Source organism: Cygnus olor, chromosome 8 (genome assembly GCF_009769625.2).
Source record: "Cygnus olor isolate bCygOlo1 chromosome 8, bCygOlo1.pri.v2, whole genome shotgun sequence".
Classification (NCBI taxonomy): Eukaryota; Metazoa; Chordata; class Aves; order Anseriformes; family Anatidae; genus Cygnus; species Cygnus olor.
Window position 1 is genome coordinate 21,025,297 of NC_049176.1, and position 21,902 is coordinate 21,047,198.

Sequence of the window (21,902 nt, forward strand, 5' to 3'; positions counted from 1 at the left end):
AGAATGGCTGAATCTTTGATGCCTGAATCAAAAAGTATTCCCTTTCACACCCAAACTGAGTTACATGCCGATTAGCATTCAAGACATCAGACAAACTCTTTGAGGGCACTCCTCAAGATTCATAATAAACCCCCAAGTTGTAGCTATGTTTTTCCAAACTGAGTAAAATTGTACATGCTGCTCTTGTGCACGTTACTCTTGAAATGCATAGCTGCCTCACTGTTAAAGGCTCAGAGAACTCGAGCATTACAGGACCTGTATGGGGTGTAGACGGCGATTGTTTTCTAAACACAGGTTGCAGCACAACCCACCAGCACAGCAAGCTCTCCAAGAAGCATGGCTGTGAATCCCGAGTCACCCTCGAAGATGTGCACACTATAAAGCCACGTGCGCACGTACATATTTGTAGGGTTTCACTGTTCTGAAATCGCAGACATTTTGTCTATGGGATACATGATCACTGACACATAAACAAACATTGCAGAACATCTGCTTTGTTTACGTATGGGTAAAAATACATATTGAAGCTCTGCATGAGCTAATTTACACCAACTTCCAAATGAACTTAATGAGACAACATTTCACAATTCTCACAGTTTTCCTCCCACCTATGTATATGAGATCTCACATCTGAGACCTGAGTTCTTACAGATTAAATTTTCAGTGCAGTGTTTGTTTCCTAATCCTTCTGTATTTTTAAGGCAAAATATCCCAGTAGCAGTTCTAGCTAACCTGTTTCCACTTTTAACCAGTTTTTCTTCTATTGTGTTGCCTACCTGCTCAAAGCTTTGAGAAGACAGTATTTTCTATATCACATTCACTGAGAGATTTGAAATTAGTACTGGGTCACTGTTATTCTCATACACCCTTTCTTATGAAATTCTGTTCTTGTAAACGTTATTAGCTAGTAGGTGGACAGACATACAGAAACCCTTCTCTATCTGAAGCAACAAATTACCGTAGTGTTTTATTGCCTGCCTCTGAAAGTTGCTATCCTCCTTGAGCAGCAACTCTGTAACACAAAATCTCCCAGTGCATCGCATGCAGTTTGATTGCAGTATCTTTTATATTGCTAAACACTGCAAATATGACCCAGTGTACTTTAGGGAACTTCCATTAGAAAACCCAGAGTTATCAGTAACCAACATGTATCACACTAAAGTAATAGCAACATTACATTATTTCCTAATCTATTTAATATATCTTAGAAAAGCATTGCTATATGACAAGCAGTGATAAGCATAGATTTCAACGGAAATCATCCTGTTTTTAAAGACAATTATTTCAACTGGCAGCAAGGTTGAGTTAAAAAATAGATTAAATTCTTGATTTTTTAAAAATTGTTTTGTTCTTTTAAAATTTTAAACTCTTTTAGAAAAATCAAGGTCTAATTTAAACACTGTGATCTGAAAAATCAAAAATGCTGCAATGGAAGATGATCTAGTGAAGCCTCTTCAGTGAAAAACTGTGCTTCTACTTTTTTCCTCCAAGTCTTCTGCCGTTACATCCATAAAATACCTGCAGCACCAACAGCAAAACAAGAGCCACTAGGACCCACAGTGCTACCAGGATTGTTAGCATGTGTGTCATTGGCTTGCCTTACCCTTCAAATGTAAACGTTCATGGGATGTGAGAAAAGTCCAGGAAGAATCTCATCTATATGCGCAATCACAATGTTGCTCACGAGAGATAAAACAATGCAATCATGGCCATAAAAGCTGTAGAACATTTAAAGGACAAGATGGAGAAGGTGTGCATGTAATTAGGACAGTATCAAACTCTGTACAAAGATTTAACATCCGGTTTGTCAGGAGCAAATTCAGTGGCATCTAAAGAAGATGCAATAAATTAAAAGAATGAAATGTTGAACTAATTCAAGGAACATGTGAAAACACATGAAGGTAAAGTTGATTCTGGTTATGTATTTTTTCACTTACATCATTAGGTAAAAAGAAATAACTCCATGGCTAACGTCAGCAATCACCACAGAATCAATAGGTCTCTAAGCCCACACAAATGCAGCCACACACTTCCACAAAATAATAGCTAACACTGATAATTTCTTAAATAAAACTTCATTTTACTACACACATAATTACTATAATGTAGTGGGAGCTGTGTTTCTTAACAAAAGTGTCACTGCTTTGTACAGCATTTACTGACATGTTAATAAAAAACAGACTTCTATTGAATTCTATCTGCCTAATAGAGAAAAATGTTCATCTTAATTAGGAAGATCTTCACAAAGAAACATAAATGCAGATACTAATGGGCTGCAGGGAATAAATCTAGGACACTCCGGAACAACTGGTGTTTTACCACGGAATGGAAGAGTGAATGCAGTGAGTGTAAACCCCAAAACAGTTGTTACAAGTCCAATGATTGACCACAAATAGCAATAGAGTTTGAGGTTTTAAGTGTTTTATAATGAAAAATCTATTTATTTCATTAAGGTTTCATGCTTTAGACCCTTGTTTTTTCAGGTAATAAAGCAGTCTTAGCTGACAATGAAACTATTTAAGCCCTCTTTGAATTAAGATGGACAAATCCATTAACGTTTTTTGAAGGGATTACTTTATAAAAAGAAAGAGTAGAAGTGCCAAGCACTAGTTTGAGAAAGATCCACAGTCAAGCACTTGAAAAATGGTCACTATATCAAACACAAATTTGAGGGTTTGCTCTGATGCTCTCAGGCAATGGAGAACTTCCGCTGACTTTATCAATGTAACAGCAGAGGCTACATCATGACAAAGACTACATAAAAATGTAAACTACAATTTTTGTCCTTAAAATGCTTAAACAAGCTAATGTTCCCTAACTCTGTTCATTTTCCTTTCAAAGCAAAATGAACTTTCTCCCATCTTTCAGAGTTTTTAGACAAAGCATGTTAATATGAAGCATGGATGAGAAGTACTTCCCAAGTCCCAAGATCTAACTTTGAGCCAAGTTCAGTGTCACTGTTCCCAACTTCCCAATGAAAAACTGCTTTCTGCAAACATTATTTAACACTGGCTAAGATTTTATATTTTCTCTGAACGGTCCCGATGGGGAAACTAGTATGTTTATGTAAGCAAGTGCAAAAGTGAAAATAGCATCACTTTATTATTTTATTCAAGCCAACATCCAGAAATACAGCATGAAACTCTGGTGATCTGGCCACGGACAGCTTTGCTATCTCAATTCACAGAGAACGTCACCAAAGTATAGAAGTTGCAGCTACCTGAGTCTCAGAGAATGTAATTTCATTTATTCATTTCAGTGACATTTTTACTAGACTACAGTTTTGCATAGATTAGTCAGACACATCAAAAACCACATATTAACTGAGGTGAAGCTGTGATGACTGCAGTTGTCTAACAGTGTCAATTTGAATTTCAGATGAATATAATTTGTTAGCTCTAAATGACAGAGATATAATATAGATCTCATATATCACCAAAGTAATAAATAGTGTGCAGAACTGCGTAAAATAGCAGGTTGAGCACACCTCCGAATTTTGAATCTTTATGTGGAAGTCAGTGATCAGGATGATCCATCTTTCTGCCTCAGATGATAAACCAGCTTTCTCACAACCCAACATGTAGCACCAAGTGGCACAGAGGAAACTGAGAGCTTCTGGAGGAGAAGCACAACAGCAATTTCATTTCCTCAGAATTGTCCAAGATATTAACAAAAATCCTTCAGAAAGAGCAATCTGATTGCAAACATGGCTCACTGAACCTACCTCTTGTAGACATGCTTGTATAGATAATAATCTCAGAAAAATGTTGTTGCATTGAACTGAGTTGTTTGGGAACGGGATGGCTGTTGTTAGAGGTAAGACAGCACATGCAATGGGCTAGCCAACTGGCTGGCTTTCAGCACATTATCTCAGCTCTCTTAATGGGATTTTTTGGGGATCAGAATACATCTCCTGGGCAAACCTTATCAGGCTCTTTGCAGGTAGTTATTTATAAGAAGTGTTACCACAGACGCCAGGTGAAACTGTGCATTGAGCGGTATCAGCACACGCGTTAGTGGCTGTTTGCTGAGTCTCACCGTCCTCCACAGGCAGCGGCAGAGCAGCGGTCCGATCACACCACCAGCCTGAGAGGGGACGTGGAGCGGTGCCATCAGAGGCACTGCCTGGACACACTGTGCTGACAGGTCAGCCTGAGATGTTTGTAGAATAAACACAAATGGAGTCTGAAATCTGGATGACATTAGAGTATCTCACCAATATTAGCACAGATTTATTTTATCATTGCTTTTTGAAAGTGACTTTTAACGCAGTCTGTTTTCTAAATGATCCTTAAAAGACACTCCCTTCTTCCTCATCACCTTCACCTAAGGCAATAACATCCAGTAGCACTGATCTATTTGCTGCTAGTTTTCATTAATTTTACCCTCCCTAAGGGTGGTGCAGCTTTGGTGCCAGCTAATTAAAACCTATTTAGGGCTGTTCAGTGCACTTTATCAGACCAGAATTAGCTCTGCTGCTTTAATGAAGACTACAGTTTTCTCTGTTATTACCATTTAAATGTTGTTATATCATCTTGTGTTATATTCCTTATGCATGGCAAAGTTAAAGATGTCTTTAGAACCACTTACCTGGATTGAGGTACATACAAAGATGCCACATTTAGTGATTGCCTCATGTTTCCTTACATTCTTTCACTTGACTCAATGCATGTCATATACCCAAACATCAATGAAATACTGGGAGAAGCTGTCAGGTTTATGCTCCCTCTAGGGAAGCACCAAGTAAAATGCATTAATGAAAAATTGTCAATGTCTGGTAATGAATATTATTTATGTACAACAATTATTCAAAGTGGATAAGCATTCACCACCTTGAACTCATTGCTTCACTAATGAAGACTCTCAGAAAGAACATATGTCCCCCAGATTCATAACACTGCATGCAAGGTTAATTCACCAGCATGGATAACCCATATCTCAGCATATTTTGTACTGTTGTAGAATAAAAAATGCCTCATTCTGAGTTAAATCAACTAGTCTTCTGGAACTTCTTTAGGAACAATTCTTGTTTCTTCCATGAACCTGTAATAAACTGCCTGTCAATAGCAAAGCTGTGGGGTTTGAACCTGCACTCACGGAAGTCAGGGATGAAGCTCCCATGTCAGTAGGAGTGCAGAACCACAGCTTTTTTTGCAGCAGAGAAGTGAATGCAGCACACACCTGTTAGCTGCTTCTGAAAATATCCTTTAAAACTTGAGCACTACTGAAACTACTTATAAGTCCCACTAATTACCTGAAAAGATAGTACACCAAAGAGTAGAAATAGAAAACTCATTAAAGGCTTGACAGACTAGAAATCTGTTGTAATTTTACTATGCCTTAGTAGCATACACTGTACATAAGGACAGTATTTTAGGATTAAACTAAAATAGACGTGATTACAATCCACTCGGTACATTTTAGAATATGAGTTGAACTTGGTTTCCTTCCAGAATTTTTGCTGGGAACATGTTGAAGCAGACCTCTGTTCAAACTAATACAGCGAGCAAGAGTTGATGTTTCTCTGAGGAACAGAAGGAATATTTGGCTGAGGAATTTGATTCTGTCTCAGTATCATAATAGTCTGGCACAACGTGTGAAACTATTTTCATCACCCCCAAATCTCTTGTGCTGTGCCTTTACTGCTTCCACAACTGGCGTATACCTCTAAGAGCATCATGACCCTCCCTGGAAACAGCAGAAGGGCCCTGTGAATTGAAGATGTTGAAGAAAATGAAACAGCTTCCAAGCGGAGGTCCCCTGATTAGCAGGGAGCTGCAGGATGTTTTCTAGCGATATAGAAGGTGTTGGCTGGTGACACGTTGATTGTTCCTCTTGTTTTGGGCTTACAAGTGCATAAATGATGCCACTTAGCATTTGATGTGGAAAAGTAGGACTAAAAATGAAAGTAACAGTAGATACAAGGATAGTATCCGATTGCCACTGTGAGAAGTGTGGTTTTTTCACAGTGTTAAAGGGAAGCACTCACATACACAATGTGAGGTGGATCATGAGGCAGTCTATCTACAGTTTGCCCCTGTTCACAATGTGAAACTTTTAGTTTCAGAAAAAAATCGGGGTACTGACATCAGGCTACTCAAGGACTTTGTTCATAAGCACTGGGAGGAGAGAAGTTCAATCTGTCTTTGACACGGAAAGAAGCATTTGTATCGTCTTAATTGGGTAATAATAAAACCTTGTGATGTGTTAATTTGTTGAAGAGGAATGCATTAGGCTGGAGCTGAGGATACTTTGACATTGGATGATGAGATTTTTGATAGGCTATACTAAGGTACCCATTAGATTGGGCTGGTCTCAAAATAAGATTTTAATGAAGTATTGTAAAATCACTGCCACCTGACAGACTATTAATATGGAAGAGTCATAAATATAAACAAATTTATGTTTATGCAGTAATGTACCCATGATCATACTTAGCTTAATTAACAGGTAAACTAGATGGCTTGGATTATAAAAGAGGGGTTTGAAGAATGGATCTTGTGTATTTTCTCTATTAGCCTCTGTTCATACATAAGCTTTTTCAGCTAAACCCAAGAAGCCATGACAACCTTGACATGTTTATGGTGTGTAGGAGCCCCCTCCAACTCCTGAATCACAGCAGCCACATGTACATGTGGTGAACATGCTGAGGGGAAAATTCTTCCCCACATTTCAATGCTTTTTCAAATGGCAAAATCAAGTCTAATCAAGTTTGGACAGTTTGATAACAAAGGGAATCAAGGAGGTCTGAGAGAACAAGCTCTTTTACTGCAACAGCTAAGTCAAAAGGTTAGACTAAGTTAAACTAGTTGAGAATATCTGTATTGTTACTTTGGTCAAAATAGCTACAGTCCTGCACAACTGCAAATTCATGATGTGCAAATTAAAAGAAATATTGAGGCACAACAGTGGTCTGGAAACTTCTTCCTAGCTAGCTCCAGAGAGTATGAGGAAGAGGTCCCCTTCCATGCCAAAACATGGAGCATCAGAATTTTTGTAGGTCAGTTACAAAATCATGCAATTTGTGGTCTTAAATCCACAGATCCAAATTCAGCTCTGAAAATGTTAGCCAAAATATCGGCCGTCACACTTTCATCTCGTTATAGCCCTTACTTGAGCAGCATAAACACATATTCTCACACAGGGTGAATACATTTCAGCATCATTCTGGTAAAAGCCTACATCTATTACAGTATCACTGATAATCCATTTTCGGCAAGAAATACAAATAATACACAACCCTGAGGTTTGTGTTTGAAGTAAACCTACAGTGAATATCAACAGAGATGAAAATACAATATCCAGAGTTATCCTGAGGTTGTGCACTTGGAAATGTTGTTTGTGTAGGATTATCCTCTACAAATAAAATGTCAATTTAATCAATAGTAAATTGAGCTGAAAACAACATACAGCTTTGAAAACATTTCAGGAAGACATCCAATATTTTTGGGACTCAAGCCAACAGAAATGGAAAGAACAGAAGGTAGCGTAGGTGGGGTAAATGGGGCCTAGCTGCTGCCTCATCAAGTGCTTATAACAGTCAAAACCATATAACAATCCATTAAAAACATATCTTGGGACTCATTTATTAGCTGGCATCCAGCACGGCCTTCTCTCATGTATCTTTTGTCAAACACTATAATTGCTCTTCACAAGTAGGACTTACCGGTCTTTTCCTGTCTCCTTCTTGAACACCGCATCACAGTAACTCATGCGCTTTTCTGTTGTCACATAGATTTTGGCAGCTGGGTAGCTGTCAACAGTTTTCTTCAGCATGTTGTACACAATGCCATTTCCATCCTTCCTCATGTTTCGAAAAGGTCCCCAGATCACATAAACAGTGCTGTTGGTTTCTCTGAAAAAGTACTCGGGATTCTTGAGTAGGAGAGGCACGCTCGTGTGAGAGACCACTCTTACGGTTGTCCGCTTCCCAACGTCCTCCTCATAGCCCTTTGTGGGAGCATTGTTCATCCTCCATATGCACGAGGACTTGTCTATCTCAGCTCCCACCTTCTGGCCAGCCATCTGTCCTGAGTTTGAAACAATGGCACAGAGATCACAATCTAGTTGTAGAGGCTGGAAGAAAGAAAACAAAAATATATGGAAGTCCTTCTCTGTAAAGCATGGAGACTGAAAATTCAGTTAATAGAAAGATGAGCACAGTCCAACAAATTGATAATGATACTTCTCTATCAGTCCCCTTGAGTCCAACAAATTGATAATGATACTTCTCTATCAATCCCCTTGTGCTAGAGCTGGTGGAAAACCCTGCTGCCTCAATGTTCTAAATGCAATCCTTTTTAGTGAAATAGGTAGCAGCTGTAATCTTCTCCTTTGGTCTCCACCTTGCAAAGTCAACTAGAAAAATAATAATTTCTTTTTCTCTCTAAATGTTACTTTTTCACCTAGAATACAATGAAAGAAAGCAGAAGCAGAGAACAATACTTAGATCAAGGCCTTTTTCTCTCTTAACAAGTTGTCAGCAATAGGAAAAATGTACAGAAAAAGTAATGCTAGCAATTTAACTATACACTGACTCTGGTTATGTGTCTGAATGAATAGTTCTCAAGTTTCTGACAGAAGTCAAACATGAACCACAACTCTAACAAACAATCTGTAGTATGGAAACCTTGCAGTTGGAAAGAGGATGTAGACACAGGAATATGGTGTGCTCTCCAGAGAACAGTTATGACCCATGAAAAATCAGAGGCAGATGGAGTGGTGACATGGGAACTAGGAACTTATCGTGGGCAAAGTGAAGTCAAAGACAGTATTTCCTGAGTGCATTCCATGGTACTATTTCTCCCATGTGAATTGAAAATAGTTGTCTGTTTAACAGAGATATAGGGACCTATCTGATGTTTCTTTTGCCAGAACAGAAATAATAGACGGTATCCTTTGGTTCTTTTGCACCAAAAGATTAAAAGAGGATGCTGCATTGTATGAAAACTTTGGATAGAAATCTAAAAAAAAAAAAAAATAGCTAGATCCATCCATAAAAGCTACAGAAGATGGTCCAGGCAACATATCATCTGCAATTCTTTGAATTTTTTGTACGGTCACAGACTTGATCTTCCGTGCTGCTCTTGACTGGAAGCCAGTTACTTCAATTAAATGTTTGTTAGGAATAATTCCTTTTATGTTCTTCTGACATTTAGTTTGATGAGACACTAGGTGCTTTTCTGACCAGACTTGTGGTTATTTTCCTTCAAAATCACACTTCTTTTAGTTGATGTGGATAACATCCCAGCTACATTTGACCGCTATAACCTTAGGACCTGGTGGCTGACAAAACCTCAGTTTTCTTTGGTAATGGTGTATTGTATAAGGACAAGAAATAAACATCTCAAGAGGGCCAAATTATAATAGAGAAAATATCAAATATTTGGATGACAATCATTATACTTAACAAAGGTGTGCCCTGCAAAACTTCTACAATAAATTTCACAGTTGCAACATTTTGATTTCTCTGTTGTGATTGGCTTGATTTCTCTGGGTGAGTGGTTCCTGAGAATGTTCTTTCCTCATTTCTTCAGGAGTTAAGGATGCCTGACTGCATGCAAAAGCATTGGCAATGTTTCCTTTACAGAACACCATGTATTTTTCATAGCTGTTGTAGTTTTAGAGAGCTGTCCTGCCTAGCTCCCTGACAGCAGGGCTGAAATCCCGGGAGATACAGCTGAACACAACAGCCTCTCTGTTTACTGCTTAGTTACAGAAACCTTCTCTGAGATACATTATGAGGACATGGCTGGGTGACCTAAACAAATCCATAAGCATAACTCACATCCTAACATGAAGCAAATTGTTAAAGTCCCAATAGATTAAATTATAGCTTTCAGGGTGAACTTTCAAAGTAACAAATGCTGAATATGAAACTGCTAGATAGGAAAAGTCAATTTGGTCAAGAATCTGGTCCCATTTAAACCTGTCTCAACCTTGGTGTTTTTTCACAATATTCTTTCTTCTCCATTAAAATAGACCTGCTCTCTTAAATTTGGAATTGTTTGATTTTCTGACCTTAGCTAGAAATGCACTGCACATTTTCTATTCACTGAGTGAAACTGTTCTGCTGGAATAAACTGAGTACACTCACTCCTACAATTGTGTCCCCCACTTTTCCAGCTCTTTTGTTGTGATTCATTTATCTTGTTCCAATTTATAAAGCACTTTCATAATATCGAATGCCTGCACTAGGTCAACATATAATCTGCTCTTCTTCAATAGAGGTGGAAGCTTAACCCCTCCCAGCCCTATCTCAGAACAAATATTTTTACAATGTAGAGAAATTTTAGATGCCCTAATATGCATATTTCCCAAGAGAGAATCCAGAAGGAGTTAAAAGACTGACTGACACCCATGACAGGCATTGCACTGATTGCAGCACCTTTCACTGAATTCAGTACCTTTTTGCATCATATTTTCTGCAGTATATGGGAAAGCACACAGCAATATAAATTTGCTAACCCCCATATGGAGACAGCCTCGCAGCTTGTGGTCTTGGTTAATAACTACTACAGATAAAAGGGGCAGTTTCAATAATCCACACACCTCAGCTTTCTCATTTTTGTCATTTAACATGAAATTCCTGTTTGTTATTACACCCCATCTCTGATATGGCTGTCCCATCACTTTGAGACTCACGAACTGCTCAGATGTAGTTCCTCTGCCACGGGGCTCCTATAGGATCCCAGGCACAGGGATTTGGGTGCCCAGAGGGGCCAGAACTGGGAAGCAGCTGGGTAGCTGTGGTTGCTACTTCTGCTACTAAACTAGGACACATTTGGTGGCTCCTGACAACCTTTGAGGAGCTAGAGAGATCTGCAGTTGTCCCTCTTCACCCCATACTCTGAGGTTCCTATGTGCCTCGCACCCTTTACCTGTATACGGATTTTTGGTTGCAAGGTTTCTCATGATAGCCCTAACCTGTATCAGAAACTATCACATTTCTATTTAAATTGCTGTTTTGTTTGTGTTTTTCATCAAAGGATGAACAGAAGCAGAGAGCCAATTCTTGCACAAAGAAACCAGAATACAGAGATATGGAAACTGGAGAATCAGAGAAAATGAGTCTTGCTGGTGATCTGTTTTGCAGTTACCAGAATCTGATTACAGGTGTCCATATTGCAAACACCAGGATAGTAATTAAATGCTAACTCGGCAGCAGCCTTATCAGAGAAGCCAAAAGATGAGTCTGGCAGGCAGTGCAGGCTATCCTCTTGCCCGCAGAGCAGTTCAGCAGCAATGGGGCTGAGAAAGACTGGCAGGAACATGGAAACCTGCGCTGATACTCCTTATGCTCTTTAGACCAAGAACAGCAGTTAAAGGATTACCTGTACCTTTCACAAGATCTTCACTCACTTGCATGGTAGATATATCAGCTAAAGAAAAAAAGATAAAGAACTTTTCTTCTCCTTTTATGTATTTAGACAGCTACTTCACCTCTAGACACCAAGGACTCTGACCTAGTATCTTTGATAAGCTGCTTTTTGCTCCTCAAAAATTATTCATGTTGTCGCTGCCCAGAAGGACACGGAACTCCTCAGCAGAGCAGCTGGGCACGATTCTGACAAATTGTCCCATCTTTTTCCTGAGTGATATATTGTAACTGTTGAGGAGCACTTATATTTTAATCAGTAAAGAAAATGAAATGTCTGACCTTTCCATTTCCTGTGCAAGCTTACAGACAATAGAAAAGATAATTAAAACTGTGAGTTAGGACTTGCAAAACAGTGCTGCATCTCTAGCAAAGAGAAATAGCCGTCTAATAAAGGTCACTTATCAAACAGCTCTAGTTATTAAATCTCTGCATTTAGCACTGAAGTGGCTTCACAGAATCAAAGGTCAAACCATTAAATAACAAAAACAGCCAGAATTAGAAAAGGTCACAAAACACGATTCTGTTCCACAGAGGATTTTGATATTTGGAAATTTGGTTACTTTCCAATCTGAACACCCCCTGCCCCCAGTCATTTCAAAAGTCTCCACCAAGTGAATGACATTCCAGCTACAGGACCTTTTGTATGGGTGAGTTTCCCAACAGCACAGACCCCGGACTGCCAAGCTCCCCAGCCACGGCCCCATGGGGCTGCTGAAGACCAAAGGGGATGTGACCTCAGGCCAGGTCTCTCAGACGTCCTGGCCAAACCTTCAGCACAACCCATCCGATTTCTGGAGGCTGGTGGAGCCCGACAGCACAATGTCTTGACAGAGCATTCCCGTGCCAAGCTGCCATCTTCACCAACGCTGCCTGATTCTTTTCACTTGGACCAAATCTAGTTCCGGACCTGAGCAGATGTAATTCACACTAATGAAAAGCTGAATTCCTCCTGAGGGTGCCTGGTGCTGTGGGCTCGTGGTGCACTGCAGAGCTCACCCCAACCCACCAAGCCCGCTTCGCTCTGCAAATCCCACAACTAATCACAGCGATAGTTAGGAAATTCAGATTAAACTTTCCCAATTGTTACTTTAACAATATGATTGTAATTTTGTAAATTGGACGCAATACCCATTCACTACATAATGAGGCAATTATTAGCAGCTCACCACATATTAATTTGCTCCTTTAATGTTGAAACAAATGAGATCTTTTCTTGTAATCATCCTATTTGAGTGAATTCTAACAAAGCCGATTGAACAAAGCTCCAGAGAGACTTTCTTTATTTCAATGCCATTTATTCTCCTACTCTTCTTGGACGCCTTTAGAGTTTCAGAGGATACAACATTTATAATGATGCCAACAGGGAATAGATTTTGCGTTTATTCTTCTTAATGTTCTTTTGAGGTCTTTCAAATGAAAGGTACAAGAGAGGCATTAACCATCCAGCATTGTTTTTATTGCTTTTCTCTACTTTACAAGCAAAAAATGTATTTAATTTTTTCCTGTGTTTCAGTAACAATTAACCAAGCTGGTTTTATCCACACTTACTCACTTTTTTCAGACCTTTGATTGACATGAAAGACTTGCCAGGCTTCTCTAAGTGAAAATTTGGCACATTCAAAGAAAAGAAAGATAGTGCCATGTTTGCTTGTGTGTTCACCCCACAGGTCTGATTATCCTGAGTTTGTGGTTATCCCCTCCTGTGGCAGTGCTTTTTTTCATATTCATATGGTTGCTTTTGGTCCCAGCCGCTGGCATCACATCTCAGCAAACATCTCTGTCTTCATAAAATTTAATGCTAAGATTTCATAAAGATTTTAACATTTTGACATTATTTTGAAATAAGCCCTATGCCTACATGCATCCCATTTCCAAATAAATAGAATATGATCTGCCTCTGCATAAGGCTGTTCCTGTGACTCAGGTGCCTGGTCTATTTTATTTAGATGATTGTCACTGATACATACATAAGTGCTAGCGGGAAGTTTTTATTTAAATTGAATGAATTGGAAGGGAACCCATAGGAGCCACATAATGAGACTAATCTTGCAGCAAGAGACTGAATAAATAAACTTCACTGAAATTCTTTCCGTACACACTGACCCAGTTGTTAGAGAACTGCTAGTCCTTGATTTGCAGCTCATGTTGCAGCTCTCTAAAATGTTTGGTATCAGTCCTTCTCTTGAACAGGTATCCTGTGCATTCCTGATGTCAGTGGTAAAGAGACAGAAAAGGGAAGGAAGCTCGAACGTTGTGCAGAGGTTTAAACTTGCATGCCAGAGTTTCCAGCACTATCTGAACTTGCATTCAGCAAATGCAGTCTTGAAACGTTTTAGCTTGCCTTCTCATGGAAAAAAAAAAAAAAAAAACACTTCCGAACATGAACCACAGTGCAAAGTGATGCAGTGTCATCTTTCTCACTTTGAAGACAGCTCCAGTTACTCCACGCCAGCTCGTACCTTTTTCAAGATATAGCAGAGCAAATGCTCACCAGAATTGTTGTTGATTTTGCTGCTGCTATTCGGAACAATACAGGCAGCTTTGAAACAAGGCAAGAATCAAGTACAGCTCAAATATCCGAGAACTGAAAAATAAACGCCTCAAGGAAATGTGAGAAAACTCTGAGTAGCAACAGGGTCAAGCATATGACCTACAAAGAAGAAATCGGAAAAGTCGATCTTCTTGTGTATTTTTCTCTATTCTAAAATAAAGCAAAAACTGCAAAGTCAAAGATAACACTCCTCTTGATAATCCCATACAATAAACTTCTGGTAAATATAGGTCCTGGTTGATCAAAATATTTTAACTTTCTACTTTAAAAAAAAATCATATTTAAATAGCTCTCTAAAATTGAATTTAAATTCTTCTTCAATTGAAAATTTTGCTATGTTATGGAAAAGTTAAAGTACGGCAGTTTATACTAACAGAGAACTCCCATTCATTTTTTCCCTCCTTCCTGATTCCCAACTAAAACTTCATTGAAACTGGAGCCTTTTAAATAAGTTTAGACTAGCATTTTCTCATGGAAAAAATCAACTATCAAGAGATTTCTGATAGCTCTATTGGCAAGAAAAGACTCAAAAATAGAGACAGGGCAGAGAGTAATTAAAGAACATTAGAAACTGTTTTGTCTCTATGTGGAGGGTTAAGGAAGGTAGGAAGCTGCCAGAGTCGGTGTTTCAAGTACAAGGACAGAGCCAGCAAAGACAAAGCCCTGGAGGACCGATGGCCAGCAGGCCTGGGGACTGTCGGTACAGAGAGAGAGGCAAGTGAAGAAAGTTTTGCCCTAAAGCATTGCCTGAAGGATGTGGGAAGCATCCTTCTGGTCCTGCGGGGAGAGCAGAAGCCCCATTTTATTTCATGGCTCAGGTGCTTGGTAGACTCCCCTATCCTGATGTATGATGGCAGGAAGGATGTGCTCCTATTAACAGAATTGAGTACTTTGCAAAAGGGAAAGGAAATAAATAGAAGTAGGATACCAAAACAGAAGACGAGAGAAAAAAAAAAACTCAGAGAAGTGAAACAGGCTATGGAAAGGTCGAATATAAGTTAGTGTTTGAAAGAGAGAGATGTATGGGCACAGAGGATTTGGGGAAAAGTAAAATACCGATCCATAGCTGGTGAGGTAACCCATGGTGTTTGGGAATGAAAACTAGCACAAGAGAAGATCCAAAACCACCTAAAGATATTTGTTAACATAGAAACTAACTTTTGCGAAGAAAGCTTTATCAGACGTGTCAATCAAACACCTCAGCATTAGGCAGAGAAGAGCTGTCTTCCTTTAAACTGCAGCTGCTCAGGCAGAGAACAGATGGGGACAGACACAGTCATCCCAGCGTACAGTGCTACAGCTTGGAGGTAACCAGAAACCCTGACAGCAGTAGACATACAGATTTCTACAGTTCCAGATCCACCTAATTAACACCTCTGAATCAGGGGGGAAAAAAATAAATCGTCTTTGGTATATAAAATATCACGATAAAAATAAAAACATGCACAAGAACATAATTGGAAATGTTTGTGTCAAGCATTTGAGGATCGAATGCCTACATTTTATGGGGGGAAGCATCCTCTTTTATGCCCGCTCTATGCAGCAAGTTCACACAATAGGCACTAAAATAACACTGACTCTGAAAAACATCCTATGAAAAAAAATAATTTCCCAGTTTCTCAAATATTACCCAGGAAAAACAAACTCTATCGGTTCTAGAGTACCCCTAATTTCATTCCAGTGGTCTAGCTGATGACCATAAATAACCATTATGTTTGTCACACTCCATCTATCACTCATTTGCAAATATACAGCCTTTGAAATACCATGGCTTTGTAATAGTTCAAAAGCCGGGAATTCTTCCAAACAAATGCCACTTGCTGAATGTTGAGTACAATAAGACATTTATCTTCACATCTGCCACGTTGCTCACTTGCTCTCATTAGCACTTCATGACTCTTGAATTTTGTGCACAAAACCATTACTGGAAACGGACAATTTAAACCAGACACTGTCCAAAGAACTTCATAAACAACTCCAAACACAACCAGATAGTTTTGACCACAGCACTTTTATCTCTGCCTTGTAAAACTGTATTTTCAGAAGCATGGTCAAAGAGTATTTGTTACCAGCAAGTTATTAGGATCATAATTTTTAGGTTTACTTTTATTTTTGGCAATTCCCCATTTATATTGTATTTCTTCTCTGTTTTTTATATGTAGCAATATGGAAGATAAAATTTGTTTCTTCTCTATACAGGCATATTTGCTCAGCAAACAATACAAAACGCGAGGAGGTAAAATGTCATTTACAGCTCAAGGAGACATAAAAGGGGGAACATACCCTTAGCTGAATGGACTGAACAGTGAGTGAATCACAGTGTAAAGGACAAAAACAGCTTCTACATCCAACATCACGTATGGCAGTAGAGCTCAGGTGACATATAACACAGATAGCCTAATCCTTCCATACAGATGGGACTTCAGAACAACGACATTGAAAACAACCGCGGCCAAAAGGACTCTCTCCACAAACGCTGGTTTTTGGTTTTGTTTTCTGCACATAATGGCAAGTAGCTGTGCAAAAAACAGTGAGAATTCTTCACTCCGACATTGCCCACCATAATGCTATGTCTAAGGAATTTTTTGTCACACATGCAAAATATTGGTGAGAACGGGAGACATGATTACTCTGTAACCACTGACTTTCATTTGTATTTATTACAAACACCCACAGATGGCGGTAAAGTATATAATGTATACAGTAGATTTGTTCCAAGTTTGCTTTCTCTAATAACCTCCTACTATCAGATTTCACCATTAATCATAGGCCATTATCTAGGAACTTACTTGGCTGAATTAAAGATGCAGGAATGGCTGTTAGGCCCCCAGTCTAAATACATTTGAAAAATGTGTACTCAAATAAATTATGGGACTTCTAAATCTAAGTTTGCATCCTATTTCAGGTCAATTTATTTGGGATCTGGTATGGGGAAATGATATCAAGTTAAGCAGTAAAAACTGTTAGAAAAAAACTAGCTCGTATTCCCATATTCCCAGTAAATATATACATATTTTTGCATGAATATCAGCCTAACAGGCTGGAAGCCTAACCTCTAATTTACTCCAGTTCCATGCTGTCTAGACCTATTATTTAATTTTCTCTCTCTTGGTGGTCTATCTATCAAATTATTTGTATGCATGGAAGAAAAGTGATAAGCTAAAATGCTAATTATCCATTTTTCTGAAATTAAAAAAAAAAAATCCATGCCAGGAATAACAATAAGGTTTATTACAATAGCATTAAAACCAGTAGCATTTTTCATTTGACAAAATAAGCCTTAAGAAGCTGAGTCCAGTGTTTTTAATTGCAGGACGCCTTATCTAAAAAAGAATATATGCTTGCTTCTGGCCACATTCATTTCTTTTCGCTTCTTTGGTATATTGGCAGCATTTGCTGTACCACGTTATGACTGTCAGCTTTACAAATGTTTAAAAACTTCTGTAGAAATGCCATTTCAGGCTAAAACTTCTTTTACAAGGTCCTAGTTCAAAAATCAAATTGTTTTAAATATCTTTTTAATTTATTTAAATCACTTTACTTGCAGAAAGATACAAGCTTACATTTCCATTTTTCAGACATCTGAACTTTCAAACACTGCAGCATTGGGCACTAGGACAGAAATTTAAACTGCATTGGAGGGTTCTGCTTAAATAATTAGGAAGACTTATTTTAAGGTCTTCTAAGTCATTAATGGAAACTGTTGGAGCATAGCTGCATTTTAAAAACTTTGATGCTAAAGGTCTGTTTCAAATGAAAAATCTGTTGCAAACATATTCTCTTCTGATTGCTTTTACACAATTGACCCAGTGCATATGTCCACCAACCATACTTCATCTGTGCAGATTCCATTGCAGGCACTAGTGTGTATCACGGGCTAACATCACCTACCATAACTCTGTAAGCACTCTCAGCTGGGAACTACCGGGTTAAATGACTTGCAAATAATTCTCAGATCAGTCTTTGTTGGTTCTCCTTCCTCATGGAGCTCGATGGCGTAGCTTATGCTATCAGCATATTCCCCACCACCCCCTCGCTTACAGGGCTGTGCTGAAGAAAAGCCCCAGACACGTTGACCTGCCCCAACTCACCGGGTCAGAGGGATGTGCCGGCCACCGCAGCATCACTGTGGGGCTCAGAGGAGCGAGGCCTGAGGAGGTGCTGCACAACACACACGCACAGGTCTGGTGGTAAGTTATGAGGCGAAGCACGGTAGTAGCAATTGCAAAATAAAATATTACTAAAAAATGAAAATAATAAGCCCTATCAATCTTTTCTCCACTACATAGGTATAGCAAGCAAGGAAACAGGAAGGAAACTTCTCATGTGGGGTGAGAATCCATACAGGACTGGGCTCAGCAAGACATCCTCTAATATTTTATAAATTATATGAATTTGTATTACAAATTTATACATTGGACCATGATTCTACAATTCTACATTTCAACCCTGCCTCTGAGTGCACAGGGTCTGTGTGTTGGTTTGCTTTTTTAAAAATCTGTTGACTTTAAGGAACTTTGTGATTCCTTGTGCTTCCAAGGACTGTAACGACAGTAGAATCTTTTCTGTTTGATAACTTGAAAAGCAATCATAAAGGTGAACACCAAATCGCATCAGCTGCTCTGCAGCTCCAACTGATACAGCACGGAGCACGATGGTTCTGACAAAGCAGATTCTTGGGGACAGGAATGAGGATGGAAAGTCAGTGCCCTCTGATGGTATCCACCTGCTGACCACTTTGGTTTGTTGGCACCATGAATATATGTCAGCTGATGGCCTTGTGTTTTAGACAGCAAGGGGAGAGAACAGAAGACTGACAACTACCTTCTACAGCAAACTGGTCGTGCCTCCCCTCCTCTCCTCCTTACAGCAGGATGCTGCTCCATGCCATAGGCACTGTCGTACCTTTGACTCACAACTGCACATTGGCAACTGGAGGTGCTAAGGTCCATCTGCCTCAAAGAAAGTCTGAGAGACTATACTACGCAGCTAAGTGAAAAAATGCATTCCACTGAAGTCATCATAAAATTATAAAATAATCAACCAAAAAAAATGCTCTTATAGATTACAGCTGGTGTTGAGCAAAAAAAAACAAAACAGCAATGAACCTTGGCTGGCATAAAAATAACATTTCTTCATTTCCATGAACAGCATATATCAGAAAACTTTTTTTTTTTAATTATGTTAGTTTAATGTTCTCTTGTCTGTTTAATGACTTTGAAGATAAGGTGTATACATATTTCCACAAATATATAAACAAAACTAAAAGCTGTAACAGAGGTGTATGTGGAAGGTTTAGATGGTGTATTAATTTCATTACAAGAAAATATTTACAAAGCAAATGTGAAAGCTTTGGCATCTTTTCTCTCTGAGTCATATCAGTGTAGAGTTATAGATGCAGTAGGAAGAAAAATTTGTGCGCTTGTGTTCAACTAGCTCATCATATGTGGTCTCAGCTATGCAACGGTATTCCTTATTGCTAAAAAGGACCAAGGGAGATGAACTGAGGAAGGAATACTGATTGGCTACATATGTCAGAAAGATCACTTTTTTAGCGAATATACTTTCATAGCAAAGAACAATTAAACTTTGGAACAGGTGCTTAGAAAGACTGTAGAGTTTCCATCCAGAGTTTGTTGAGGCAAAAACCTGACCTAACCTTGACATTAGTCCTATTTAAGTAAGATGGTGGACAAGGTGAACTCTGGAAGTCACTTCCAACCCATTTTTCTCAATAATTCTGTAATTCTGTCACTTTAACAGCCAAGTTGAAGCTGAGTACATTTCTATGAAAATGAAGATACGTGTTTTTAATAGTGAGGAGTATTCATCATTGGGGAGAAGAAAAAAAAACACCAGAAGATAATTAGAGAAAATAATTATCTTCTTCCTTGTCTGTTCTTGGTTGTTCCTATCGCCTATCACACACAAAATCAAATATAAAATACAAGAGAGAGAAACATTCCTAAAATGAAAATAGGATGATAAGATTTGATCTGCATATCGTATCACAGTCCTACACAGAACCTGCACCTAATAAATCTTATTCCTGATTAAACATAATTAGGCATGGTTACAACCCTGGAACCCAGACTGAGCAAAGCTCCCAAGCACTCCAAGCACTCCCAGTACACCCCACCAGTGCAGCACAGGGCACGGGCAGGCAGCACAGTGCAGTTTCCTTCATGGCATAGATGAACCAGCTCCCAGGACTGCTAAATGGGGTGGTTCAAACAGTTTAGGTTCATTACTTCATAGGATATTTGTAGAGACTAAATTTTAGTTGAGCCTTCCCTCTAAGTTCCCTCTAAGTCCTGTTAGCAATGGGTATGAGGTGACATGGATCACTTCATGCCTCGAGACCGAGGCTGAGAGTCCTTGTTACTGCTTCCAGCTTACGAACGGTGGTGCCCCCACTAGCACTGGAACATGGCTGAGATGTAGAAGCAGTAGGTCAGTGGACTCTGAGGTTAGGAGAGGGGGAAAATTAAAAATAAAAAAAAACTGATTGGACAAATCTTTTCCAAAACAGAAGCCAAGAGCACTGTCATGTGCCAGTGATCACTGATCAGCAAGCTGCAGCTTCACAGCTGGAGGGCTGCAGAGATTGTAACGTACAGGCTGAGATGGAGGGGAAGGAGTGGAAGAGGTATGTTGCAAGAAATCAGATGCCCATTGCATTCTAGAGAAATGGGAAAACTCCCATACAATCAGATCCACAAAGTTGCAACTACAATACACCAGAATTACAGCGGCTACGAAATGCAGGATGATGAAAACCAATTCTGAAAAAGTATATCACAAGTAAATGCTGTACTTATCCCCTCCCCTTGGAATAACTCCACTATAGTAGCAAAAACATTGCCTGTTCTGTCACAAGATCCTCACAAAAATCCTGCAGACCCTGTTTTTCAAAAGAGCAATAATGAAAAAATAAAGTCCTGTGGTGCTTTTCCTCTATCAGCCCTGTTTATGAATTCATAGCGCAGCATGAAGGTTATTAAAATCCCATATGTGAGAACCACACGCAGCACAAGGAGATATGAATTGGCATTCTGCAGAGATAATGCTATCTAATGGGCAAAACAAGTAGCATGGTTTCATTCTTATTCAGAGTACATTTGGAAAGTCCAGAGCATCTGGCTGCGGCTCGTGGGTAGGTAGCCATGCACAAACCATTTCTTCTTCTCACCTGTTGGTTAATAAGTTAAATGTAAAGAGCATGGCCGTTATCTTGTTGGGCCTTGATATTCCCCGGACACCCTTTTACCCACAAACCATTTGACATGGAGGGGATTAAATGCTATTTGGGCTACCCAGACACTGTACCTATTAAACACATGGCTGTTTACTTCCACTTACATGCATTTCAAATCAAAATGCAATTAACTGTGGAAATAACCAATATACCTCACAAATTAATTCCAGGGTTCTGCCTATCCAATAGTTTAATTATTTTCTAGAATTATTAATTTAATTCCCATTTTGTTGTTGAAGCAAAATAGTTAATGCTGTGCTTTATTTTGCTGCCAAAAATGATTTGGTCCTAAGCAGCACAGAGCTGTTTGGAGCACCATCAGTAGCTGGAAGAACTTCAGGGGAAAAATAAACAAAAAATAACAACAAAAAAAAACTGTTTGGGAAGAAAGGTTTATAAAAAAAAAAAAAAAAACTAACAAAACATAGACACACAAAAAGTTTCCCCAGATCTCAAATGCTCTGAAACTTTTGCTAAAGAAAGAGCAACCCCCAGTCCCTGATTCTAAAAACCTTGACGAGTCAAATTTGATGTCGAATGTCTAAAACATGTACTTCAGGACAAAGGTCAAAGGTTTGCGAGGCTGTTTCTGTCTCGCACAGACGATCAGTCAGCTGTCACAGTAAAATCACAGGTGTCTGATGGTAGCCATCATTAACAACAGAGATGGAAAGCACTCCAGAATGGGGAAGGCAGGGGCTGCCATGAAACAA

The 21,902-nt window shown here is 39.1% G+C and overlaps 1 protein-coding gene across 5 annotated transcripts in view; it reads right to left on the minus strand.

Annotated features, from left to right (window-relative positions):
- ST6GALNAC3 (ST6 N-acetylgalactosaminide alpha-2,6-sialyltransferase 3) overlaps positions 1 to 21,902 on the minus strand; it is a 220,837-nt gene that overhangs the window by 69,946 nt on the left and 128,989 nt on the right. For 4 of the 5 annotated variants that reach the window (XR_005822228.1, XM_040566117.1, XM_040566118.1 and 1 more), the window contains exon 3: positions 7,667 to 8,076. Coding sequence is in view for 4 of the 5 variants with exons in the window: in XM_040566117.1 (XP_040422051.1) it covers positions 7,667 to 8,076 (410 nt within the window). In the remaining variant the exon portion in view is untranslated. Of the gene's footprint in view, positions 1 to 7,666; positions 8,077 to 16,214; positions 16,363 to 21,902 lie in introns of those variants that run through there. The other variant, XM_040566121.1, reaches the window with a different exon arrangement.